The sequence below is a fragment of the Rhinatrema bivittatum genome, chromosome 2 (genome assembly GCF_901001135.1).
Source record: "Rhinatrema bivittatum chromosome 2, aRhiBiv1.1, whole genome shotgun sequence".
Classification (NCBI taxonomy): domain Eukaryota; kingdom Metazoa; phylum Chordata; class Amphibia; order Gymnophiona; family Rhinatrematidae; genus Rhinatrema; species Rhinatrema bivittatum.
This window is the reverse complement of record NC_042616.1, coordinates 728,845,624-728,873,404: the sequence shown is the minus strand read 5'-3', so window position 1 is coordinate 728,873,404 and position 27,781 is coordinate 728,845,624. Positions and strand designations below refer to the sequence as shown.

The 27,781-nt window shown below is 43.7% G+C and overlaps 1 protein-coding gene across 1 annotated transcript in view; it reads left to right on the top strand.

Annotated features, from left to right (window-relative positions):
• Positions 1 to 27,781, top strand: part of LRP12 (LDL receptor related protein 12) — a 201,048-nt gene that overhangs the window by 60,690 nt on the left and 112,577 nt on the right. The window contains exon 2 of the mRNA XM_029591864.1: positions 2,126 to 2,182. Within this exon, the coding sequence (XP_029447724.1) occupies positions 2,126 to 2,182 (57 nt within the window). The remainder of the gene's footprint in view (positions 1 to 2,125; positions 2,183 to 27,781) is intronic.

The following is a 27,781-nucleotide window of genomic DNA, read 5'->3' as shown; positions in this document are numbered from 1 at the left end:
TTGGCGCCCTCTTCCAGACCTGGCCAGAGGAAGTCTTACTGTACACCTTCCCCCGATGGCCATTACTGGGCAAGGTCATCCGCAAGATAAAACACCACAGGGGACTAGTCCTAAGAATATAAGAAATTGCCATGCTGGGTCAGACCAAGGGTCCATCAAGCGCAGCATCTTGTTTCCAACAGAGGCCAAACCAAGACACAAGAACCTGTCTAGTACCCAAACACCAAGAAGATCCCATGCTACTGATGCAATTAATAGCAGTAGCTATTCCCTAAGTAAACTTGATTAATAGCCATTAATGGACTTCTCTTCCAAGAACTTATCCAAACCTTTTTTGAATCCAGCTACATTAATTGCACTAACCACGTTCTCTTGCAACAAATTCCAGAGCTTAATTAGCCCTGGATTGGCCAAGACACCCATGGTACGCAGACATGCAAAGACTCCTTGCCAGGAGCCCTCTGTACCTACCTCCACACAGGGACCTTCTCTAGCAGGGCCCAATCCTTCACGAAGATCCATCTCTATTCTCTCTTACGATTTGGCCCTTGAGAGGACTCGCCTGAAGAAATGCTGTTACTCGAAACCCGTGATTGACACCCTTCTACGAGCGCACACGTTCTCCACATCCCTGTCATACATACAGATCTGGGGAATATTCGAAGCCTGGTGCGAGGACCGCGGGACTCTCCCGCGGACATCCAGAATCCCCATGAACCTGGAGTTTCTGCAGGACAGTATGATGAAGGGACTGGCTCTCAACTCACTCAAGGTCCAAGTAGCCTCTCCTGCTTCAGAGCCGAAGTGAACGGTATCCATCTAGCAGCTCATCCGGATTTGCTTATCTGTACACCCTCAGACTTAATATCATGGCGATATTAAGTCGGAAGTTTCAAAAGTTAAAAATTAATTAAAAATAAAAAAATTTAAAATCAAAACCGGACGCTCAATTTTGCTGGCGTCCGGTTTCCAAACCCGTGGCTGTCAACGGATTTGAGAACAGAGGCCAGCAAAATTGAGCGTCGGCTGTCAAACTTGCTGACAACCGCTGCTCCTGTCAAAAAAGAGGCGCTAGGGTCGCGCTAGTATCCCTAGTGCCTCTTTTTACCACGGGCCCTAATTTGAATAATTTGTTTTATTGAATCGCGCGCACAGGAGAGCGGGTGCTCGCCCGCTCTCCCGCGAACTTTACTGTATCGGCCTGTATGTGAGTAAAGCATGTTAACTGCACATAAATCCTGACTATAGTTCCCAGCAACAAAATTCTTGCTTCTGTCTATTGACTAACACTACCATCATAAACTTTACTCCACCTCTGACAGGAGTAAAAATTTCAGTGCTAAAAAAAATGAGTAAAACCAGTACAGCTCTTTTTATTGAGGGTTAATAGCTAATGCCTTTATTGGATGGGATTTCCATTTGAAAGCAAAAGCAATGCACAACTTTATGCACACAGTTTTTGTGCACAAAACACCTTACTGCATCAGAAATAAAATTTTACTGAGTGCACCTTATTACCCTGGGCTTTAATGTTTAAACTCTAGAAGGGTGTGTATGAGGGGAATATGATAGACATTCATATACTTAAAAGATATAAATACACAAGAGCAATCCTTTTGGTGGAAACGAAATTCTAGAACAAGAGGTAAGACTCTAAAGGGGTAGATTCAAAGGTAATGTGAGAATATGTTTCTCAGGAAGGGTGATGGTTGCATGGAGTGGCCTGGGTGATAGAAGCAAAAACTATAACATAATTCAGAATAGCATGGTATATGCACAGAGAATACCGGGTTTTGAAGACTTGCGGTCAGCTAAGGTCTATAGCATGCACCAGGAAATAACTTGGGCACACTAGGTGAGTCTTATGGGTCTTGTCATTTTGTTTTGTGTTTCTATGTTAAATGTTCTTGTCTAATCAGGATGTATGGATTAAGGTTTTTGTTTTTGGTTGGGGTTTTTTTGTTGTTTGAAAAGTTTGCAAAGAGGCAGAGACTGTAAAGTTCAGTATGTTAATAACATTTTCTCAGTTCTGGGGTCATTTTTGTGATTCCAGTAAAATATCTGAAAATTTTGTACCAATTTTATCTTACTTGGAAATTAATTTGTTCGTTATGTTTAATTCTAGGAAATGGTGCTCTTGCAGAACATTCTGAAAATGTGCATATTTCAGGAATGTCAACTGGTAAGTCATTTTTTTGTAATGTTTAAATTTCATGCATGACTTAAATGGCAAATATTGAAAGCCACCTGGTATCTTATGAAGAGATATTTGGCTATAAAAATTATTACTGCCTTTTCCAGCATGTAATAAGGAACGAAGCAACTGGAACACAAAAAAATTCTCATAAGATAAAACTGATTCCTGAATGAACAGATTATGCCTTTAAATGGCTTGCCTAATTATTTTTCCATATAAACACTGAACTAAGAGCAAAGTTGGTAGAAGTTGAATTGCCTTATTTTCAATTGAAAAGTTAGACATAATATAATTTGAGGCAGTTACCCCCAGAAATAATAGATTTAGTTGGTTCAGTTGATAAAGTATAATGTTCAGCTTTCATGACTGAATAGTTTTAACTAATTGCACTTACTTCTTTTTATGTTTTGCAGAAAGATTTATTGAGTAATACAATACTTAAGATATTTTTCAGAAATGGATGGATTTGCTGCATATGCTTAGATACTAAAGTTATTGAAAAATTCATTAATGTCTTGATTCATCTAAAATATATTTGGGCTGAAGAGGGTGATTTTGTAAAAAGTGTTTTAAAATAAATACCAAAACATTAAAAAAAAATAAAATAAATAAAAATAGTAACTGTCATAAAAGAAGATATTTGGTAGTTACTCATCCAAAAGAAAATTTATAAAAAAGATATTTGGAGTGCACAGAAAGCACTACCATTCCCCATTAATATTCTCTGTACACAGACTTAACTCTAGACTTTCATATACCCAACTAGCTATGTGCTTTTTATTTCCCTTTGGAAGTGCTTGGATCCATACAGATTTACTCCTACTCGAGGCTGGCATAAGACCAGGACAGAGCATTGTAGTTGCCTTGCAACTCACTGTATTTCCTTTGGGAACAATATCTGACACTTTTAAAACTTCTTTAAACCTGGAGAAATACAGAAAAGATAGCTGAAATGAATCCTGGAATGATTTACTGTATCATACAGTATCCCTAGAAAAATGTTACCCATTCGTTATTTTTAAACATTGGCTAAGGTTTCTCATACAAAAGTCACTTTTAAAGGGTGAAGGCTGATATTGACTGTGTGTTTTTAAAATCAGTTTAATATACTGTTCTCCTAGGTCAAACAGGATGGTAGTCCTCACAGATGGGAGACATCATCCGATGGAGCCCAGCTCGAGAGACTTTTTTGTCAAAGTTTATAGAAACCTTGGCAACTGAGCATGCCCAACATGCTATTATCCATGCTTCCACGTGAGGTCCCCCTTCAGTCTCTCTTTTACCGTGGTGCAGTTGCCTCTTTGTTCTTAGAGCTCTGTTTCTTTTCGGGTTTTTTTTGTGTCAGAAATCGGGATTTTTCCCCATCCATCATCAGGTTCTCCTTTGCAGTTGGTACCTTTTTCCTTCCCTTTCGCGGTCGATTCCTGGCATCCCACTTTTTGGTGGCTCCCATTTATTTTTCATGGCGTCGCCCGGTTATTGCGGGTGCCCCTAGTGCCCGTGGACCACGTCCATCATGGATCCACATCAGGTTTGCATCCTCTGCCTGGGGGCCTCACACGACATCCGAGGGTGTCAGCTGAGTGACCAGATGACCCCCTAGGGCCGTCGTGCTTGCCTGGACAAAATGGGGAGACTTTTCAATTCCAAACAATCCGCTCCATCCACACCTGCGTCGGGAGTCCTCGACACCCGGGGTTGAGGGGAACCACTTGTTACACTCCCTCTCACTACTTCTCCGACTGCATCTTCAAAAGACTGAGGGAATGATGATTTGTCTTCCATGATCTCGCCTGTTTATAGGACATTGAGATCCTCTGCTTCCTTGGTGGCGGGGGAAAGACTGGGCCGAGCACAGTGGGAGATCCCGCAAGCATAGACACCAGTCATCCGTCAGCGCGCAGCTCTGGTTCCAGAACAGTACTGGGGGATGCTGTACTGCCACAAATATTCCCAGAAGTCCCAGGCGTTACCCCATCAATATCACTGCCAGGCACCGTGCATTCTCAGAGAACCAAGGAAGCACTGGGATGCTTCGTTCCCCTTCCTCAGTCCTGGCTTCACCGAACTTTCAGGAGGAGTTGGATTGAAGAGTGCAGAGTGAGATATTCCCCCCCCCCCCCCCCCCATACCGATGCCGGAGCCTGCGCCGTCTATCTTGGCACCCCTGCTCGATCGCCTGGATGTCCTTCTTGGCGCCTTTCTGATGTAACTGGTGCCCGAGGGACCTTCGGTTCCCCATCTGCCAAGATTCCCCATTCGGGAGCGATCCCTATTATTGGACCTCCGAGGAGGAAGATTCGGCCAGTGCTGTGTTTCAGAGGCCTCTGTTCCCCAAGCCTTTGCCCGGGCCCTCTGGCCTCCAGCAGCTCCAGGTTCCCCTGTAACCAGGGAAACCATTGATTCCTGCGGTGTCCTCAGTGACTTCGAAACCTTCTGAGCCCACGGCTACGGTTCTCCACAGACCTCGCCCACGCCAGCCCCACGATGGCCTTAGTGAGGAGGAATCCCTTATAACCTGTGGGGGGAAAATTCCTCAGTCTTCGACTAAATTCTCAGATGATCCCCTTTCCGAGCCTTCCCCTCCGGAGGAAAGGCATCAATCCCCCCCCCCCCCCCCCCCCCCCCCCAGAGGACCTCTCCTTTATGGGGTTCATCAGGGCCATGGCCGAAACTTTTCTTTTACAACTCCTCATAAGATGTTGGAAATACTCCAATTTGTTGACGCTCCTAAGGAAATCGTAGCGGTTCCCATCCATGACATCTTTAAGCATCTTCTCCTTCGGATATGGGAACACTTGATCTCCATATCTCCAGCCAATAGGAAGGCGGACAACACCTATTTGGTACAGCAGGTCTTGGGATTCGAGAGGCGGCACCTCGCTCACCAGTCAGTGGTCGTGGAGTCTGCCCTCAAAAAGGCCAAACGTTCCCATACCCATGCCTCTGCCATTCCGTGGCGAGAACATAGGGAGCTCGATGCTCTGGGCAGAAAGGTCTTTCAGGGCGCTATGCTCATCACCCATATTGCCACATACCAGTTGTATATGACCCAATACAACCGGAATCTGTGGAAGTGGGTCCAGGACCTCACAGAGAACTTGCCAGAACAGCAACAGGAATCGCTCTCTGTCATTGTCCTGCAGGGTCTAGAGGCTGGCAAACACGATGAGAGATCCACCTACGATGTGTTTGAGACAGTGGTCCAGAGGTGCAGGAGAAATTGGCTGATCTCCCATGCACAGGTGACAACCTTTTTGGGGGCAAGGTCTGAGATGTGGTGGCTTAGTTTAAGACCACCACAACGCTCTCCACTAGTGCTTCGGATGCTCCTTCCTCTGCCAGGAAATCTTCCAGGCCAAGCTCCAGGAAATCCTTTTACAGGTAGAGGAAATATTAACACCTCCCCCCCCCCCCCCCCCCGCCTCTTGGGCTCGTATGCCGCGCACTAGCTCCAGGAGCCGCTCCTGCCAGCAGCGAGCACCTAAGCCTCAGCCAGTATCCCCGGCTAAGGGTTTTTGACTGTCAGTGAGGAAGCACAAGTCAGTCAAACGTACCCCCGGCACCGGATCCCCCAGCAGGAAGCAGGCTTATCGGCTTCGCCAATACTGGAAGGCCATCACTTTGGGCCATTGGGTCCTTACCATAATCTGTATGGTGTACAGGCTCAATTTCAGATGGCTTCCAGAGAACTCTCGCCCATGTCCATCGTAGGGTTCGTCCGCCAAGCAGGTCATACTTCGGACAGAACTCTCCGTCCTTCTCACAGCAGGAGCAGTAGAGTTTATTCCTCACCCTCAGCAGGGCCAAGGGTTCCATTCGAGGTATTTCCTCATATCGAAGAGAAACTGAGGCTTGCACCCCATTCTGGACCTTAGGGCATTGAACAAATTTCTCTTAAAACAAAGGTTCAAGATGGTTTCTCTGGGCACTGATCCCTCCTCCTGAAAAGAGGAGACTGGCTCTGCTCCCTTGATCTCAAGGAAGCTTATGGTCAAATAGCTATCTTCCCCAGCCACAGAAAATACCTCTGCTTTGTGATGGGGAAGGCTCACTACCAGTGCAAGTTTCTGCCCTTTGGGTTGCCTTCAGCCCCCTCACGTTTTCACCAAATGCCTAGCATGCCTAGATGACTGGTTGATCAAGAGCGATTCCCACACAGAGGTGCTGAATGCTTTAGCTCTGACCTGCAATCCTTGGGGATTGTTATCAACTATCCAAAGTCTCACCTCTGCCCATCTTCCCAACTGGACTTTGTAGGAGCAAGGCTGGAAATGGCGCAGGCGAAAGCATTTCTGCCCCAAGATCGGGCTCTTGCACTCAGCTCATTAACAACCTTTGTGTGCAGCAACTGGCATGCGAGTGCCAGCCTTCTGCTCCATTTGTTGGGCCACGTGGCGGCTTCAGTCCATGTTACCCTTCTTACCCGCTTGTGCATACGAAGGGCACAATGGATCTTGGGGTCACAGTGGCAACAGACCTCCCAGGCCCTCGAGACCTGTCTTTCCGTCATGGAACCTTTTGAGGGCATCTCTGTCCTATTGGGAAACCTCTCCAATTTGGAGCAGGGAATTCCCTTCCAGGCTGCCCCGCCTCAAGTGGTCCTCACCAGCAACGCCTTTCCTCAGGGCTGGGGAGCCCTTGTGGATGGCCTTGACATGCAGGGTCTGTGGACCGCTCACGAAGCTCGCTGTCAGATAAACTTTATAGAACGTCAGACTATCCGTTATGTCCTCTGGGTGTTCCGGGACCGGTTTTCATACAAGGATGTCCTGATTTGGATGGACAACCAAGTTGTGATGTGGTATATCAACAAACAGAGGCACAGGATCGTTCCGCCTCTGTCAAGAGGAGGTGCAAGTGTGGTCTTGGGCTCTGTCATGGGGGATATCACTACGAGCGATGTACCTGCCTGGGACTTTGAACATACTGACGGACTGGCTGAGCTGCTCCTTTCAGCCGCATGAGTGGGCCCTAAACTTGGAGATAGCGGGCAGAATTTTTCATCAGTGGGGAACCCCAGATGTGGACCTCCTCGCCTCTCCATACAATTACAAGGTGAGCAGTTTCTGCTCCCTGTTGCCGGGGGGCCGGACATCTGGCTTTCGATGCCTTCTCCCTTCACCGGGGGAGGGATCTTCTGTATGCATACCACTCCTCTTAAAGACCCTACTGAAGCTTCAACAGGACAGAGGGACCATGATCATCATGGCACCTTATTGTCCCTGACAGATCTGGTTCCCTCTCCTTTTGGATCTGTCGTTCAGAGATCCCATTTGGCTGGGGACCACGCCCGATCTGATAATTCAGAACCAGGGCACCCTCCACCTTCCGAATCTCCGGGCTTTGGCCCTAATGGTGTGGATGTTGAGCGCTTAGTTCTTCAGCCCCTGGATCTCTTGGACAGTGTTTCCCAGGTGCTGGAGTCTTCTAGAAAGCCTTCCACCAGGAAGTCTTATAGTTTGAAATGGAGAAGATTCTCCACTTGGTGTTGTGGGGCATGACTTGGATCCATTTACATACCCCTTTCCCAAGCTGTTGGATTACTTGTGGCACCATTCCAAGCCTGGGCTTCAAACCAGCTCAGTCAGGGTTCATCTTAGCACCATTAGTGCATACCATAACGGTATTACTGGCACACCCATATCGGTGCATCATTTAGTGGGTCATTTTATGAGGGGTCTACTTCAATTAAAGCCCCGTCTTCGGCCTCCCGTTGCGTCCTGGGACCTCAACATTGTCCTGGCATGGCTCATGCGTCCACCTTTCAAACCGCTGCGTTTGTGACCCGAAGTTCCTCACCTGGAAAGTTTTATATTCCTAGTGGCGATTATTTTGGCTCGTAGAGTCAGCAAGCTTCAGGCCTTGTTTACATACCCACCATATACAAGATCGTGTGGTCTTACGTACGCACCCTAAATTCCTACCTAAGGTCGTGACTGATTTCCACATCAGTCAGTCCATTGTTTTATCCACCTTCTTTCCCAGGCCTCATTCCCATCCAGGGGAACGGGCTCTTCATACTTTGGACTGTAAGAGGGCTTTGGCTTTCTATTTAGAATGCACAGCTGGTCACTGGCAGTCCACTCAGCTCTGTGTGTCCTTCGATACCAATATATTGAGGGTGATGGTGGGTAAACAGAATCTATCCAACTGGCTGGCGGATTGCATTTCCTTCTGCTGTGCGCTAGCGGGCCTTCAGTTGGCAGACCGAATCAAAGCTCACTCTTTGCGTTCCATGGCGAAGTCTGTGGCTCATCAGCGAGCAGTTCCAGTTGCCAAAATTTGTCGCACAGCAATGTGGACTTCCCTTCACACATTCGCGGCCCACTACTGCTTGGACAAAGATGGTAGACAGGGCAGTCCATCCTATGCATTCTCTTCCAGACTTAAACCCAACTCTCCCAGCCTAGAGCCCCTGGTCAAAACCAGGCTGTCCTCTGCTGACCAACAGTACCGCCCGTTTGGCAATTTGTTTCAATACCTGTTTGTCGCACCTGGCTGACGGGGACAGCTGGAGCTTGATATTCACCCATCTGTGAGGACTACCATCCTGTGTGTCCTAGGAGAAAGCAGAGTTGCTTACCTGTAACAGATGTTCTCCTAGGACAGCAGGATGTTAGTCCTCAGGAATCCTGTCCACCACCCTGCAGAGTTGGGTTCTCCTTTTGTTTTTATTTTTTCGCTCTTATTTTTTCTCTGTTACGAGACTGAAGAGGGACCTCATGTGGATGCACGGATAGTGGCATGCTGGGCATGCTCAATGTGCCGGTCAAAGTTTCTAGTGCCAAGCTCCAATAGATGATGTCACCCATCTGTGAGGACTAACATCCTGCTGTCCTAGGAGAACACCTGTTACAGGTAAGCAACTGCGTTTAACGACTAGAATTTTGCCATCACTACCATTCCTCCTCTTCTAATGTAAACCTATTTTCCTTAATTCACATTTTCTCTGAGGACGAGAAGATATATCATCCGAGCAACTGGCCTGCTCTTTGCCTGCCTTGGATTCCTGTCTAGCTTCTCTGGACTGATTCTACCTGAACACGGTCTTTCTTGATCACTCATGTTTCCAAACATACCTTCCAAATTACTACAGATGCATCCAACCTGGGCTAGGGAACTGCCCTAGTACAGCTACACACAAGTGTGTGTCCTCCCCCCCCCCCCCCCCCCCCCCCCGAGTCCTCTAAGAAAAATCATTGTAATTTGATCTCTTCGTGATATGGATAGTTCTAAATGCTGAATAGGCCTTCAGAGATGGAGAAAGCTATTCTAGTTCAGACAGCCAGATATCCATATTGTAGCTAAATAAGCAGGGAATAACGGAATCCTGCCTCCTGTGCCTGGAATCTTTCAAGGTGTGAAACCAGGCATCCTCTCATTGTGGTGACCTTATATGCCACTTAACTGAAAGGAAGAGAGAGTATTCTGGTAGACATAGTGACAACTAGACAGAAGTCGGGGTCTTGGGAACAACAGATAGGGGGGGCAAATTAAAGTAACATCAAATTAAAGTAACATCATGGCCACATGCCTTTAAATTGGTTATAAAAGATAAAAATAAGACAAACTCCCAAGGTCCTATGCAATTTGAAACTGGGCAGATTTTTTTTTAATCTCCCAGTAAAACTACCATTAACATTTTATAGCCTCTTTGAATTAATTATTTTGTATGTACATGAGAGTGAAGTCTATGCAGGAAGGGACAGAATCTCAATATAAATTGTATACATCCAATTCTGTAAACACACTCCGCATTCACAGAAATTCCCCCAGTTGACAAAAGGGTGCTGACCCTTAGAACTAATCAGAAAAAAAAAATTCTAATACTGTTCCACCTCGCTTTGCTCTTCCCCAGCACAAACATCTTCCACTGTCAAGTAACACAAAACTCTGCGCAAAAGCAAAAAGACTCAGAACCTATATAACAAACCTCCCATACTATAACAGAACTGACTTGAACAGCAACAACTGTATCTTTTGAAAAGACCACACTGTAAGGCCATGGAATACTAATATGCCTCTTGTAGAGGAAACAAAACAAACTGGATTGCTGCAGACACGTTTATTGTGCCATTTAAATGTACAAGTTTTACATTTTATGTTTTAACCATCAGACTTATTCATTTAAATGGCCCATAAACAGCAGGGTACAACAAACTTGTTTTGATTGTTGTACTCTGCCATAATCAATTTTATTGGAATTTTTGTAGATTTATAAGATTAAATAAATGAAATATTTATTATGAAGCAGGAAACAAGCGAGAGAGTCAGTTGGACCGTTAGATGATCGAGGGCTTAAAGGGGCATTTAGAGAAGATAAGGCCATTACGAAAAGACTATATGAATTCTTTGCTTTCGTGTTTATTAATGAGTATTTTGGGGAGATGCCAGTTCGGAAATGGTTTTCAAGGATGATGATTTAGATGAACTGAACCAAATCACTACGAACCTGGAAGATATAGTAGGCCAGATTGATAAACTGAAGAGTAGCAAAGGACCAGATGCTATACCCCCAGGGTTCTGCAAGAACTCAAAAATTAAATTTCAGACCGATTAGTAAAAATTTGTAACCTATCATCAAAATCATCCATTGTACTTGAAGACTGAATGATGGCCAGTGTAATCCTGATATTTAGAAAGGGCTCCAAGGATGATCCGATAAGTCTGGCTTTGGCACTGGGAAAAATATTGGAAACTATTCTAAAGAACAAAATCACAGAACATATAGATAGACATGGTTTATTGGAACACAGCCGGCATGGATTTACCCAAGGGAAGTCTTGCCTCACAAATCTCCTACATTTATTTATTTATTTATTTATTTATAACTTTTCTATACCGAAGTTCAAAAAACAGAGTTAATTATCACTCCGGTTTACATTGCAACATTTAACATGGTGACAGAAAGTAACTGTCTTACATAGAACAGGAGGAGAAACTTGGATGCAAATTAAATTAAACGGGGATTAATAAACATGTGGATAAAGGTAAACTGATAGATGTAGTGTACTTGGATTTTTAGAAAGCATGTGACAAAGTCCCTCATGAGAGGCTTCTAAGAAAACTAAAAAGTCATGGGATAGGAGGTGATGCCCTTTTGTGGATTGCAAACTGGTTAAAAGATAGGAAACAGAGAGTAGGATTAAATGGTCACTTTTCTCAAAAGGGTAAACAGTGGAGTGCCTCAGAGATCTGTACTTGGACCGGTGCTTAGAATGTGAGCCCTCTGAGGACAGAGAAATAACTATAGTGCCTGAATGTAATCAGCTTTGAAGTGCTGAAAAAGTGGAATATAAATAAATATATAAAAAATATATTTATAACTCATCTGGAAAGGGAAACAGCGAGTGAGATGATCAGATTTACAGATGACTCAAAATTATTCAGAGTGGTTAAATCACATGCAGATTGTGATACCTTGTAGGAGGACCTTGCAAGACTGGAAGACTGAGCATTCAAATAGCAGGTGAAATTTGTATAAAAGTGCAACGTGATGCATATAGGGAAAAATAAACTTTGCTGTAGTTATGCTATGTTGGGTGTTCTATATTAGGAGTTACCACCCAGGAAAAAGATCTAGGTGTCATTGTGGAAAATACATTGAAATTGTCGGCTCAGTTTGCTGGAGTGGTCAATAAAGCAAAGAATGTTAGGAATTAATAGGAAGAAAATGGTGAATAAAACGGAGAATGTCATAATGCCTCTGTAACGTTCCATAGTGAGACTGCACCTTGAATATTGTGTGCAATTCTGGTTGCCAGTTCTCAGAAAATATATAGTTGCACTGGAGAAGGTTCCTGGGACAACCAAAATGATAAAGGGGATGGAACGGCTCCTCTGTGAGGAAAGGCTAATGAGGTTAGGGCTGTTTAGTTTGGAGAAGAGATGGCTGAGGGGAGAATATGATAAGAGGTCTATAAAATCAGGAGAGGACAAGAACAGGTAAATGCAAATTTGTTATTTACCCTTTCAAATAATAGAAGGACTAAAGGGCACTTCATGAAGTTAGTGAGTAGCACATTTAAACAAATTGAAGAAAATTATTTTTCACTCAACGCACAGTTAAACTCTGAAATTTGTTGTGCTTAGGATAGCTAGTTTAGCTGAGTTTAAAAAAAAGTTTGGATAAGTTCCTGGAGGAGAAGTCCCTAAACTTCTTTTAATCAAGTGGAATTAGGGAATAGCCACTACTATTACTGGCATTAGTAGCATGGGATCTATTTAATGTATGGGTACTTGCCAGGTACTTGTGACCTAGATTGGCCACTGTTGGAAACAGGAAGCTGGGCTTGATGGACCCTTGGCCTGACCTGGTATTGCAGCTGCTTATGTTCTTATGTTCATAATCTGCTACATCCATACCATGTGATCTGTGCAGATCACATGTAAACCTACGTAATAAAACACAAAAACGCACTATTGCATATTCTCATATTTAAACACATTGGGTCAGATTTTAAAAGCCCTACATGCGCTAGGCAATGCGCATAAAGCCCTGGGACGCGTCTAAGTCCCAAGGCTTCGAAAAAGGGGTGAAGCCAGAGGCCTCCGGCACAATGGCCATTTGCCGCTGTGTCGGAGGATCACGTACCGGCAACTTGCGCCTGCCCGGAGGCAGGCAGAACAAGTAAAATAAGGGGGGGGGGGGGAGGGTTTAGGATAGGGCTAGGGGGCGGGAGGGTTAGGGGAAGGGAGGTTAAATTAGGGAGTTAGGAAGTTCCCTCCCAGGCCGCTTCAATTTCGAAGCGGCCTGGGAGGGAATGGGTGAAGGCCGCGGGTGTCGGCACGCGCAGGGTGCACAATTGTGCACCCCCTTGCACGCACCCACCCCCGATTTTATAACATGCGCGCACCTGTTCCTAAAAACTAGGAACACTCAATAAATTTCAGTCAGATGAACACACAGATCGAACACTAGAATATTTTTTAATTAGCTCTGCTAATGCATACTCCTCCACATTTATTGCCTTTAAACCCTTTCAGCTCTGACAACCAGTATAATGCTTCTAACCAGAGATAATGTGCTCATGATACTTTTAATATTCATGCTACACTATTCTGAGCTAACTGTAAAACATGTAATAACATTTTTGGCAAACCTATATATATACACTATCAAAAAATACCGGAAAAACCTGTCTCCTTACTTAAACATAAACTCTATTAAAGACAAGGCCTCAATTTATGCTCACTCAATAACACATTTTTACATTTGTCATCTAATAATCTTTATTTTTCATTAATCATTTCATTTTTTTACTTTTTAAACTGTATAAATACTAAAGTTGAGATTAAAGGGCTGAGGGGGTTTAAATGTACAGATGGGGTATGAGTCAGGATGAGTGAACGTGTGGTAGTTTTTAAATTAGCAAAAAAGAAACACATGCATTTAATCCTGTACGTTACAAAAATGGAACAATACACATTCCAATCTCTAAAAATTGAAAACACATTCAGGCAAATTTTTATAGGGCCATGTGCGTAAAAATCGGAACTTACGTGGGTGGCTGTGGCGCGCATTTTCAAAAGGGCTCGGCCACATGTGTAAGTCCTGATACGCACACAAGTGGCAGGCCCTGAAAAAGGGGCAGGCCGGGGGTGTAGTTTGGATGGGGTGGGGAGGGGCGGGACGGAGGCCGGCTGGGACAGCAGTCATTAGCTATTGTTCCGGGGAAGTGCGCGCTGGCGAGCTGCTAGCATGCGGAAGCAGTAAGTAAAAAAAAAAAAACCAAAATAAATGGGGATAGTTAGTTAGGTTAGGGGTTGGGGTGGAGAAGGGGAAGAGGTAGGAAGAGTAGGGTAAGAGATTAGAAAGTCCCCCCCCCCCCCCAGTCTGCTTCTTATTTGGAGCGGACTGGGAGGGAACTGGGAAAGGCCTGATTGCGTTGCCTCGCATAATTTACTAACATCCCCCCTCCCCCCCCCCCCCCGGCATGCACCACCTGCACATGCGCACATGGCCAACGGATTTTATAACATGCGCGGCCGGCACGTGCATGTTATAAAATCGGTGAGTCCATGTGCGCACGTCGGGAACCACGTGCACATGGACACGCACGCACTCCTTTTAAAATCTACCCCATTTTTCTTTTGTACTGTTTTCTGGGCATTGGTTTTTCTTAACGGGGTTATTCCCAGTCTCACTTTTTTCCTTTTTTCTTTTATCAGTCTTCTCCTAATTTCTTTCAAGGGTTTCCTACTTACTTCTCATTTTTCTCTCTACTTCTGTCTTTTTCCTGTCCTGTGTCTGACATTGATCTTTCCCTTTCATCTTTTTCTGCATTTCTCTCTCCTTTGCCTCTCTATCCATTCATAGCTAAATTGTATCCTTCATTCTCCCCTTCTGTCACCCTCCAGTGTATAATCTCCCTCTCTTACCTCTCACTACATACCATATTTCTATCTCTCCATCCTCAGCTTCCAGTTCCCTCTCTGCTTTCATTCACTCATTTCCACAGCCTTTACTCACCCCTCCTTGTCACCCATTTCTTTCCTTTCACAGTCTATTATTGTCCCTCTCTCTCTTTCATTCACTCTTTAATCCCGCATTTTCATCCTCTTTTTCACCCCCTTCCCAACTCTCATCTACTTTCCTCTAACTTCCATTTCCTCACCTGCCCTATCTCCTTTACTGTCACTCTTCACCTTCTGGCATCCAGCCCCTATCTTCTTCCTCTTACTCCCTTCCCAGCTTCCCACCTCCCTGTTTCACCAAATCTGCAGTCCCATTTCCATACTCATCCTCTTCATAATTGTCCCTTAATCTTTTTACATTGCCTCTCAACACCTTCCCTTCCCCTCCACGTCTTTCATATCCTCTTTCCCTCAAGATGTTCTTTGTCCATTTCACCCACTCTCTCTAGATGCTCTTCTCTCCTCATTTTCTACCTCTTCAAAGGTTCAACTCCCCTCCCTTTCACCCCTCCTTCCAAATGCTCTTTTCACCTCCTCCCCCATCAGACCCCCATATGTTTCCCCTCATCCCTCCTCCTCTAGCTAGTTTCTCTCTCCCCAGCTCCCACAGGCTTCTCAGTTCCCCTTCACAGTCTAATTAGTCCCTCACCAGTTTCTCTCTCTTCAGTCTCTCACCAGTTTTTCTCTTTTTCCTCCTCTAATGCCATTAACCCTCCACCATTTCTCTTGTTCTCCTCTTCCCCAGTCCTCCTTCATTTTCCCTCCCCTTCCTGCCACTGTTTGAGGGCTGCCACATCTCCTAGCCCCTGCTATTGTCTTGGCTTTTGCTTTGTCTGTGCTGGCCAGCAGTGCATGATCAGCCTACAGGAGGTGCAGGCCAGCAAGTTTTGAACATGCTTGCCTGACTGGTAGAGTGGCCCGTGTTTCCATGGACACCCCTCCAAACTTAAGGACTGGGATGGAAGTGGCAGGGTTACCTTCTGTGTTTGAGGATCCCAGGAGGGAGGGGGGTGGCAGTTGCTATCAGTTAGCAATCCTCAATCCTCTCATCACTTGGACTTCAAGCACGCCCCTCCATATACATTGCTTTATAAAATGTTATTTCAAGCAGCCTCATAAAAACATCAACCATAACCTCATTCACCCACAGTTTTACCCTCCAATACATATACACACCTCCTCTTCACATACCCATATATATTCCCAATTTGCAACCTCCTTTCTTAAATATACACATTGCTAAGCACACAACCTCCTTTCACAAGCATAAACTTCTTCTCATGCACTGCCAAAGCCTCCTCTCTCTCACACTCCCTCTCTCACACTCATGCTGAATGCATGTTTCTTTCTCCTTCACACTGGCTCTTCTCTTCCTTTACCTTCCAAATCTGCCCTCCGTAGGCAGCTCAAGGTTGGATTATAGATTTCAGGAAGACAGGGCTGCTAACAGGGAGGAGAAGCAAAAGTAAGTATGTACAGCATCTCTCACCCAAATGGACATAAAGCTAAAAAGAGTAGATCAGGTATTGGACATTACAGCAAGAATTTTAAAAATATATAAATCATTAAAACATTTTCAGTTATGTAATAGGATAATCTGAAAATAAGACATGTTTATCTTTGCCTTTTGTCCCCATATCATAATGTTCTCTCTCCTTCTGGTTTTTCTTGAGCCCTTTCCTTCTTTTTTTTTTTTCTTTCCACCTTTTCCTTTTATGATGGTCCCCTTTCTCCTGCTCCCCCTACAATTGATATTGTTACCCCTTCATGCCACTTCTCATCATCTCTCTTCTCTCCAATCACAGCCCAGCTGTCTCCCAGCCAGTTCTGCCCTCCCACCCTCTAACCAGGAAGCCTGAGAGGGAGAGGAGGAGCTGTCACCAAGAACTGGATTTCCATTGTCTGGTCATACTTCTGACCAGACACTGCAAAGCATCATTAAAATCTGGGCTGTCGAGAGCAAAACCAGACAATTGGCAATCCTCCCAGTTAGACAGCACAGACCATAGGAGCAGTAGAGACAGCAGCATGGTTGCCTGCTGCTTCTCTTGCTGGGTCCAGGTCATGCAGCATGCGCAGCTGCTCTCCTTATCAAGAACAGTGGCCAGCAGCAGGATCACTGTTTAAGCACCACACATCAACTACTGGTACCTCAGGGCCAGTCTCTTGGTAGGAGCAGCACGATCTTGCAGCTCCTTCCGCGAGACTGATTCCATGGCAGCAGGAAATGACTTGCGCCATTTGAACACTGCTCCTGCAGCCAGCATGTGGGGGTTGGGCAAGAATCAGTTGCTCTGCACTACATTGAACCTGACAGAGGAAACCCAAACTCTTGCCCAATCCAGTTTCTGAAACTGTCCAAAGAATAACTGTTCTGCTTTCTATTTTTGCCCCACCCCTCCTGTTCACTGCAGAGAACAGGAGAGAGCTGAGGCTAGAAAACAGCAGGGAGCAAAGACAATCCACTCTGCTCCCTAATCTATCCCCTCTCCTGACATTCAGGGACATGAGAGGAGGAGGTGAACCTGGAATAGAGATGGCAGAGCAAAGAAGGCTGTGCCTTAGAACTTCTGTTCTGTTATCCCTTGTCTTGGAGGTAGCACTGTGGGGGTAGCACTGTGTCTAGTGGTGCCAAAATCCTAAATCAGTCACTGCATATACCTCAGACCACTAGCATAGCTGATCCGAATATTTGATTATAAAATCATTCATCTATGTAGATGATCTCCAGCTCTTTCTATCAAAGGACCTGGGCCTTTCAACGGTTATATTTCGATTTCGATTTTTTTTTTTTAATATTCTGCTTTTCGTACTTTTTTCAGCGCTTCAAAGTGGATTACATTCAGGTACTGTAGGTATTGCCCTATCCCCAGAGGGCTTACAATCTAAGATTGTACCTGATAAAATAAAAGTTAAGTATGTGTCTCTCAGCCATCCAAAAATGGACTAAAAACATCAAACTCTATCTGAATCCAAATAATAAAGAGATCATTTGGATACAAACATGCCCAGCTTGGCCCATGTTGAAAACAACATGGTTTCCACAATTCATATACCTTCTATGGCACATCACCATATGAGACAAGTACAATGGACCCTAAAGTCCCAGTGGAACCAGATAATTCAGGAATTTAGAACATCTCTGTCGTGGAGGAGTTCAAAGATTCCCTTTTTTGGTAACTTGCATTCCATTTTGGTCTGAGATTTCCCTTCCATATTTTTCATTACCAAATTATCTTAATTATAGAGGCTTCTGACCTGGGTTAGCTTGGTCATAATCAGGGGCTTAGCATCCAGGACCCTTGGTCTCTCCAAAAGGAAGGGGTTGTACATCAACCTTCTTGAGCTACAGATAGTTTTAAATGCTCTAAAGGCTTTCAGAAATCAAATAATCAATCAAATTGACCTAGTCCAAGTGCAACCAGGTAACAATGTGCTACCTGAAAAAATGGGGAGGAAAATACTTCATCACCCTGTCAGGAAATTGTCAAGTGGTGGAATTGGACATTCTCTCAAGGGATGATCATAAAAGCCATGTACCTGACAGGAAGAGAAAGCATCCAGGCAGACAAATTTAGTCAACATTTAGATCAGGATGTGGCAAACACAATTTTCCCTGAATGGGGCAGGCTTAAGTCTGGACCTGTTTGCAACAGTCCAGAACAGGAATGTATCGGTCCTTTCCTGCAAGAGATGATTAGAAGACAGAATAGCAGCTCACCTCTTTTTCCTTCCTTGAGGAACCGGACATCTGAATATGTATTCTTCCATATTTGAGATGGCCAGAACATTGATACAACTTTGAGGAGACCAAGTTGGGAACTTTCCCAAATCTGAACACACAGAAACAGGGAATGTTGCTCCATCCCATCAACCAGGCTTTGGTCTTCACAGTCTGGATATCGAAGGGGATGGAATATGATCTCTGTTTCTCTAGCAATGTGTCTCAAATCCTTGTATCTTCTAGAAAAGAATCCATGAGGATGTTTTCCATCTGGCGTGAGGGCAAGGTTCTAGATCTTTTCTCTTGTCACAGATTTTTTTTTCTGATGATGTGATAGAGAAAAACAGTGTGGGTATTTATTGTTAATGTTACCCTTTTTGTCAGGAAAGGAAAATAGTCAAAATTATTTCCTTTGACTACATAGCTATGGCATGGGACCTTCTGGAGAAATTTCAGCCTGAAGCAAGAATAAATAAATTCAGATTTGATGACCCCCAAGAGACAAATAAGATTCATAGGTATAACCCTTTGTGCAGATCTGTGTGCATAACCACAGTGGTTATTGGAGCATCTGTAGGGGCTCCTGCCCAAATATCTGTTTTGATTCTTGACAAATTATTATTATTTTTTACCATCCCTGGTAATGTTCAAATATCCCCATTTGACGGTTTGCTGTTCAGGAACACTGGAATATTGTTAGATGTTTGCCCTCCAGAGCCCAAAAATATATAAACTGAATTGAGCCCAAACTGGAAAATATGTTTACATGTCCTTTTATATTGCAAGATGCTGATTTCACTTTAATTGTATTAAAGTAGAGAGAGTTATTTTTCTCGTATGATTTTTTTTTTAACCTGAGGGCATATTCATTGAACCCTCTTACACATTAATACCATAATCTTTGATTGATATATGTATGCTGTTCAGTCTGTATTTGTAGCAATAAAATACAGCTATTAATTGATAAAATGCATGTGAAGGTGTAATAGCACCATCTATTGGATTTGTAAGAAACCTTTTAGAATTTTTTATGGCATCTTTGTTGGTTATGGTATCTTTTAAAAGAACCAATAAAATGTCGTACATGAGCTTTCCATACTATACAGGTCTCCTTTTTTTTTTTTTTTTTTTTTTTTAAGGTGATCTATGCTGTATTGAAAGATCATGTACTTAAATACCTTCTTTTAAAGGCTCAACAAAAATAATCACAAAGACTACAGTGTTTTCCAGGACAAATACAATTACTGGAATTCAGTACTACAAATCTTTAAAAGGAAAATACTAGTGCAACGTTTTACAAAAATATATATTAAGTACATGTTCTGTAGCACAAGTATTTCCTTATTTAGAATTCGTGTTTGAAGTGACACACTACAAGTGAAAAGAAATATTTTGCACAGGAATACAAAATTCCAGAATATTTTCTGGAGTGATATCATTTGATAATGTAATAATCAATGGGAGGGGGAAGGATATCAAAGACCCTACAATGTCCATAAAGTCCCAAAACACAATTTTATTGTATATAAGCAAGCAGAAAGGTTCAAAATGTCAGCATTGGGATTCAAACATTTAAGCAGCCAAGGAGACATTAGCATCCGCTTAAATCTGTGAAACCAGACTTGTACAGTCCCTTATGAAACGACTTTAAAAGATTTTCTGAACCAAGTGGTTATCTATAAATTTGTTGATTATTTTGACCCTTCATATCTCTCCAGAACTGCATTCAGGGCTCTTGGTCTGCCCTTGAAAAGTTACATCAGATAAACTTCCTCGAGCTCCAAGGCTTTCAAAGATTGGCTGTCTAACAATGTTATCCTTGTGCAGATGGACAGCCAAGTGGTGATGTATTACATCAACAAGTGGGGAGGTATGGGCTTGTACCTTCTATTTCAGGAGGTCATCCAACTCTGGAGTTGGGCCATCTCTCAGGAGATGGTTCTCAGAACCACTTACCTAGCTGGAGTGGAGATTGTGCTAGTAGACAGACTATAAGAAAATGCCATACTGGGTCAGACCAAGGGTCCATCAAGCCCAGCATCCTGTTTCCAGCAGTGGCCAATCCAGGCCATAAGAACCTGGCAAGTACCCAAAAACTAAGTCTATTCTATGTGTTCTTACAGCTAAATGAGTAGTCTCTGAACCAGGGGTAGCAAACCACATCATCCACTGCTGGAGAACACCAGTGATGGTCTATTCATGTCTCCTTGGGACAGAAAAGTCCCTGTCTTCTATTCCAGGCAGAGGGTGTGTGGCAAACTAGTCTGTAATGTTTTGCCTTGCATTGGGGCAAGGATCTTCTGCACATGTATCCTCCAGTAACTCTAGTAGTGAAGGCTTTACTCAAGCTCAAAGACAAGGGGACCATGATTTTCATAGCCTCCTTTTGGCCGAGATAGGCCTGGTTCCCGCTTCTGTAGGAGATATCTCTCAGGAAACCAATCAGGCTGGGAATTTCCACAGATCTCATCACTTAGGATCAAGGCAGGTTGCACCATCCCTTCCTCAAGTCCCTGTCACTCACTGCTTGGATGTTGAGAGGTTCTCCAACCTCTTGAATTGTCTGAAGATGTTTCTCAAGATCTTTCCACTAGAAACTCCTATGGATTTAAGTGGAGGTTTGCATGTGGTATGAGCAAAAGGTCCTAGATCCTTTCTCCTGCTCCACACAAAGCCTGCTTGATTACCAGACTAACTCAGTAAGGGTCCATCTTAGTGAGATAAGCGCATGCCATCAACATGTAGAAGGTGGACCTGTTTCTGTACAGCCTTTAGTTGTACGTTTCTTGTGGGGTCTGCTTCATTTGAAGCCTCCTACCAGATGCACTTTCATAGTTTCTAAAGTCTCACAACAGGTTATTGACCTAATGTTTGCACAGATTTATTTCAGAGAAATTACAGATTAACTACCCCAAAGCAAAGAGTAACTTCAGACTTTAATTAAAAGTTAGTTTGTCCTTTAATCACCCTGGCAAACAGTGGTTGAAAGAGACTGGTAGCTTCTCTCTGTTACGACATCTGCATCTGTGTTCATCCATGTGTAGGTCTGGAAGACTCAACAGCTGGGTGCAGGCATCTCAGATGAATGTCTGCTTAAACACTGAAGAACAGGCAAGAATGCAGGCAGGCAGGCTTTTATTGATGCTGGTCCCAAGGATGCTCTACATTGATATTGGCGGGAGATTCTTTTGGCAGGCTTTTTGACTTTGTTTTAACTCGCTTTTATAGAAGTCAGTAGACATAATACATGCATAGTCAGTGCATATGGATGAGGGCCAAGCACATCTCTCTGATTAGAAGGTTCATACTTTTTTATAAGAAGTGACGAGTTCTGAAGGACCCACAGCTAGTCAGGTTTTCGGGATATCCATAATGAATATGTATTACAGATATTTGAATGCACTGACTCCATTGCATGCAAATTTATCTCATGCATGTTCTTTGTGAATATCCTGAAAACCTGACTGGCTGTGGGTTCCCCTGGACAGGTTTGGGAACCACTGGCATAGAGAACTGAATGGATTCTAAATTACATTAGCGGTAAGTGCTCCAATCGGCATCCAAGCTCTTTGTTTCTAGCAAGGCTAATGGTAGACAGACTGGCTCTCACACATCCCCTCCTCAGATCCCCTTGCTCCTCGCTACCCAGTGATCCTCTGCATCATGATCTTCCAATCCTCCCCACTTGGCAGAAGGAGCAGCACTTTAACATAGTATCAGCTTCCTATGCTGTTTGAGTCCAGTCTAATGGTATGAGCCATATGGATCCCAAAAATGAGGTAGGCAACTCCAGTCCTCAAGTGCTGCAAACAGGCCTAGTTTTAACGATATCCACAATAATTATGCAGGAGATATGCTTTCATTGTATGCAAATACATCTCATGCATATTTGTTGTGTATATTCTGAAAACCAGTGCTATTTGTGGCACTCAAGGTGGTGTTGCCTTCCTCTGCCATTGATCTTGAGCCTCGTACCATGAGACTGGCCCCTTATAGCACGGGAGTTGATGTTTTTTAAGCGCTATTCCTACCAACAAATGAGAAGAAGCGGTGGGTAGGGCAGTTACTGTACATTAGGATATGGAGAAGATAAACCAGATTCTGCACTGCTTAGACTCCATAAGCTGGCACAGTGGGTTGTGCCAGCCCTGCAAAATAAAGAATATCCATAATGCTTTGCATCCTCCCATTTTTTTTTTAGTTCAGAGAGAACAAGCTCCTTTAAGATATACTCAGAAAATGGTGGCCTGAATTGTCCCTATACTAACCTTAAAACTAGCTCCCAGTATACACAGCCAATAATAGTTTAACCCTTCAAGAAATGTTTTCTCAAGATTTAAACAATCTTTCCCAGCAAGTCTAACTTACCACCATCAGAAGAAGGTTCCGCTGTCAGTACTCCCTCTGAATTAAGAGATTGGATATTTCAGCGAGATAGCTATCTGAAACATACTTCAAAATCAAGCATGAAGTACTTAAAGGAAAGAGAGATGTAGGTTTTGGAATGGCTTTCCTAGTTCCCAGACCTGAATATTACTGAAAATGTGTGGGGAGTGCATGCAAGGAAACATAGGAATGTGCCTATGCTAGAAGAATTCTGTAAGGAGGAGTGGGAAAAAATTCCAAAAGCAAGAATAGAAAGACTGAGTGGCTACAGGAAACATCTGGAAGCTGTTATTTCTGCCAAAGGAGGTGTTAAAAAAAAAAAATACTAACTGAACAAGTGTTCAAACTTCTGTACATGGCATATTGAATTTATAATTATTTCAGTCTGTTAAAGTCAGCAAATAGTAATATTGCCTTAAAAATTTCTGGAATGTGACCTGTTTAATTTTCTACCATGTACAGTTTGTGCCAACTTCTGTTCACGTAAAGATCCATTGAAACGTACTTTGACCAAGGGTGCCTAAACTCTTGCATACAATAGTATTTGGTGGTAGCTACATCAGCCTGTAAAGTCAGTAAGCTCTTGACCCTAGTGACATTTCTGCTGTATATTAAGTTTCATCAAAATAAAGGGATGCTGTGCACTGACCCAAAGTTCTGACTAAAATTGTATTGAATTTCTACCATAATCAATTAATTGTCCTTCTACCAATTTTCCCAGTCCACACGCTTTGCACAATCTGGATTGCAAGAGAGCCCTTGCTTTCTATTTGGAGCAGACCACATTTCTTAGAAAGTCCACCTGACTTTTTGTTTTATTTTATCCAAACAGGCTGGAATTGCTGCAGCCAAATAGATACTTTCTAACTGGATAGCAGATTGCACCTCTTTCTGTCATGCCCAACAGTTCTAATATTAGATGGCTATGGCAAGGCTCATAATGTTAGAGCAATATCTGCTTTGATTGCCTATCTAAGATCAATTTCCATTGAAGAGATTAGCAAAGCTACAACCTGTATTCACACATTTACCTCTCATTGTTATTTGTCACAAACTCTTGACAGGTTTGCTCTGTTTGTCCCTTAGGGTTTATTTGAAGGGTTGAATTTAACTTCACCCCACCACCATATCTTTTTTTCACGTAGATAAGCAGCTGAATTAACCATGCTGTATGGGTACGTCCTCCGTGCCACTAGGTGGCGGAGCTCTCAAAGTCTAGTAAGACAGGATCACCTCAGGCTTCTCAGTCTAATTTTTTCCATGCAACATAGTGTACGGAGCTCTCTACTTCTCCTCACTATACTTGTAAAAACCTATATCTATATGTAAAAAAAAAAAAAAATAAATAAATAAATAATCTCTAACAAGAAGAAGAGAAAAAAAAAAAAAGGAAGACAGAAATCTTCCTCAACAGACTTGCCCTCACGAGATTGCTTAACATCTCGGGGTACCCCCTCCCCCCGCTCCCAGCCGATGTGCTGCTTTCACTTGTCTCCTCGGTTAACCCCCCGGCCTACCCGGGCAGGCACAGAGTAGAGACTGGGGGAGGGGCGCCCTTCACAGCTGATCTTTCCTGTGGCAGGCCGGTGAGTTGAGCGCCAAATTCATGCAAGCGCCGAGGCATCGATGTTCGTGCCATGGCTCCGAAACATCGACTTGCACGCCGGCGCACCGACTGATTGACGTCAGCTTCGGCAAGCTGAGGACATTGACGTGTGCGCCGGAGGTCCGGCGCTTCGCGTGCGCCAGAGCGCGGGCTCATTGCAAGTGGCAGCGCACTAAAATCAGCAGACGCATAGCTAGCATGCCGAGTCATCGATGCAACCACAAGCGCACCTAGGCATCGATATCAACCTGCAGTGGCCTTGATACGAGCTTCGGACATCCCAGCCATTCATAGCAGCATCGGCACTGGCGCAGCATGCACCTGAGCTTCAGCACGGGCGCCAACTGCACCAAATGCACCGAACATTGACACGGGCACCAGGGCATGCCAGAACATGGGCGGGGACGCCGGGGGCGCTGAATGTCAATGCGGGTGCCGGTGATGCCGAACATCGGCGCGGGCGCTGGATGCGCATGGCCATAGGCGGGGGCATTAGGTGCATAAACGCGGTTATGCACGCCAACACCTAACAACATCACGGCATTCGCCGCTATTAAAAAAAAAAATAATAAAGTAAAATAAGAACTCAAAAACAGCCATGAACGCGCCGAAGTGCCAACGGGATGGAAAGATGTTGCAGCTACAACGGAAAGACCTCAAAGAACAGCTGTGTGCCTAACCACGCTAAAGCCTACAAATGGACATTACTAGAAAAAAGAAAAAAAGACAAACTTCTTACCAAGACAAGGGAACACTGCTACATCCTCTTTACTTCTCCCTACGCCTCACGGCATGGAGACTGGAAGGATCGCTTACCAGCACTTACGCATTTCTCTTACCGTTAATGAAATATTGTCAGCATGGAAAGGGTCAACCACACTTAATTACCAGAGAAAGTGCTCCCATAACACTTCCTGGTGCACATCAATGGGTCTCCACCCATTAACTTATTGCCTCAACGGCTTCTCTCCTCTCTCCATCTGCTTACAGCAAGGGCCTTGCTACGTCCTCGCAACAAGTTCCTTTAAGCACTCCCACAGCTTATCACATTCATCTGGCTGGAGAGCTTATTTCATGTCATTCCTTAGTTTCCAGCTTCATGAAAGGAGGATTGCACCTAACCACCGGTACCGTGGGTCGTTAATATAGTTCTCGAACAGCTAATGCTTTCACCTTTGAACCTTAGGACACTTTTCACCTTCGCTACCTCACATGGAAAGTGTCTTTTCTGGTTGCTTTAACTTCTGTAAGGAAAGTAAGTGAGTTACAAACATTGGGTTCACTACCCTCTTTATCGTCAATTCTACCATGACAAGTTGGCCTTGCGCATTCACCCAAAATTGCTACTAAAGGCTATTTCAGATTTCCACATTAACCAATCCGTCACCTTATCCAGGTTCCATCCAAGACCTCATGCCAATGCCATTAAGGACAAGTTACGCACCTTGGATTACAAACGCGCTCTGGCTTACTACAAAAGCACACTCTGTCACCCAATCGACCCTCTCAACCGGGTCTTTTGTTTTATCCAAACGCACAAGGGCGTCCAGTGACGAAAATAACTTTATCCACAAGCATATCCAACTATTCCAGTTCAACTTTAATAGAAGGTCTCACACGCTATCTGCGACTTTAAGGGCACATCACATGCATGCAATAGCAGCCTCGATTGCCCCTCTCCGTCAAGAACCTCTCATAGGCGTTTGTACCGCAGCGACATGGTCATCGCTACACACTTTTCACATCCCACCTTGTTTACACAAACAGACGGCAGATGATCCTTTTTCGGATGGACTATCCTACAGGAGTGTACAAATTTCAAACAAATACAGCCTTCATAGGAACTGTCTGCCACTATTATCGTATTGAGCAAAAAAAAATTTTTTCAATGACATACACTAATTGCTCAATATGTCAGCTGGGGACTCCCATACAGAATGGCTAATTCAGCTGCTTATCTACGTGAAAAGAGCAAGTTTGCTTACTGTAAATGGTGTTTTCCGTTGATAGCAGATGAATTAGCCATGCTGACCCGCCCGCCTCCCCGGACAGTTCTAACATACCTACCTTGCTTTCAAACTGACCGAGGAGCCTGAGGTGATCCTGTCAGGATACAGGAGGGAGGGAGCACCTAGCTAAAAGACTTTACTAGACTTTGAGAGCTCCGCCACATAGTGGCACAGAGAATGTACCCATACAGCATGGCTAATTTATCTGCTATTTATGGAAAACACCATTTACGGTAAACAAACTTGCTCTTATTTATTTATTTTATTTATTTTTTTTATTATAACTTAAGGTTTTCTACCTCCTCTGTTACCCCCACCCCTGAAACAAAAATAATGGCACAAATATTATTCTGCCTATTGGTGTTTTGTTTTCCTCCGATATATCCTGCTTTTTGATGAAACAAATTAAGTTGGTTACCTATAACAAGTAAGTTTCTGTATATCCCAGGATAATTGGGGACACATTCCCTCCTGCCTCCCCTTTTGGAGCTGGCTTCTATAAGCTGTTATATAGGACTGAGGGGACCTTCATGGTGGTGGTTGTGCAGGAAGGTGCTGCATATAACCAGTAAAGTCTTCTTGGCTGTTCTGAATTTTGCATGAAATGTTCTGTATCAGTGCTGTCAGATGACATAACCTATATTCCACTTGCATGACTTATTCTTCTGTTAACTGAAAATACCTGTTAACAAGTATGCAACTTATTTATCCTCAATTTTAGTATTTATTTGACTAATCATCAGGGATAATTACCAACATTTTTTTCTTTTTCCAGTTAAATCATGTTTCTAGTTTATTGTACATTTTCCATATCTAAGACCATCTAGTAGAAGGAGGAAAAAGTTATCAAAACCCAGAGCTTGTGAGTGCACAAAAGTAAAGCTCAACAAATTGTAAATAAAAAGGGTTTTCAAATGCCATTTTGTATTCAATCATTATTTACTGTTATATAAATACATAATTATGTAAACTATTAAAGGCCATGCCTAAGGGAATGGACAGTATGAAAAGCAGTCTAAGAGCTGAAGGATTATTCAACTGATTTCAGCTAAATATGGAATTATGCATTCAGAATGCAAAATTCTGAGGAAGCGCTACATGATGGAGGATGAGATACTGATGTTCACAGAGCAGGAAAGAGACCTTGGGGTAACTACAACCATGATTTTCAAGATTGCAAAACAGTGTGATTAGGTAGTGGCCGGAGCTGGTGGCATACCAAGGTCCGTTGAAGGAAGCATAACTAGTAGAAAAAAAGGAAGTGATTATACCATTGTACAAATTGTTGGTGAAACCTCACCTGAAATATGTCCAGACTAGAAATGTTTCAGAGAAGGACTGCCAGAATGGTGGAGGGTATGAACCAAAAGCCTTATGAGCCAAGGCTTATGGATCTAAATATGTATACCCAAGAGGAAAGGAAAGACGGGAGGGTTATC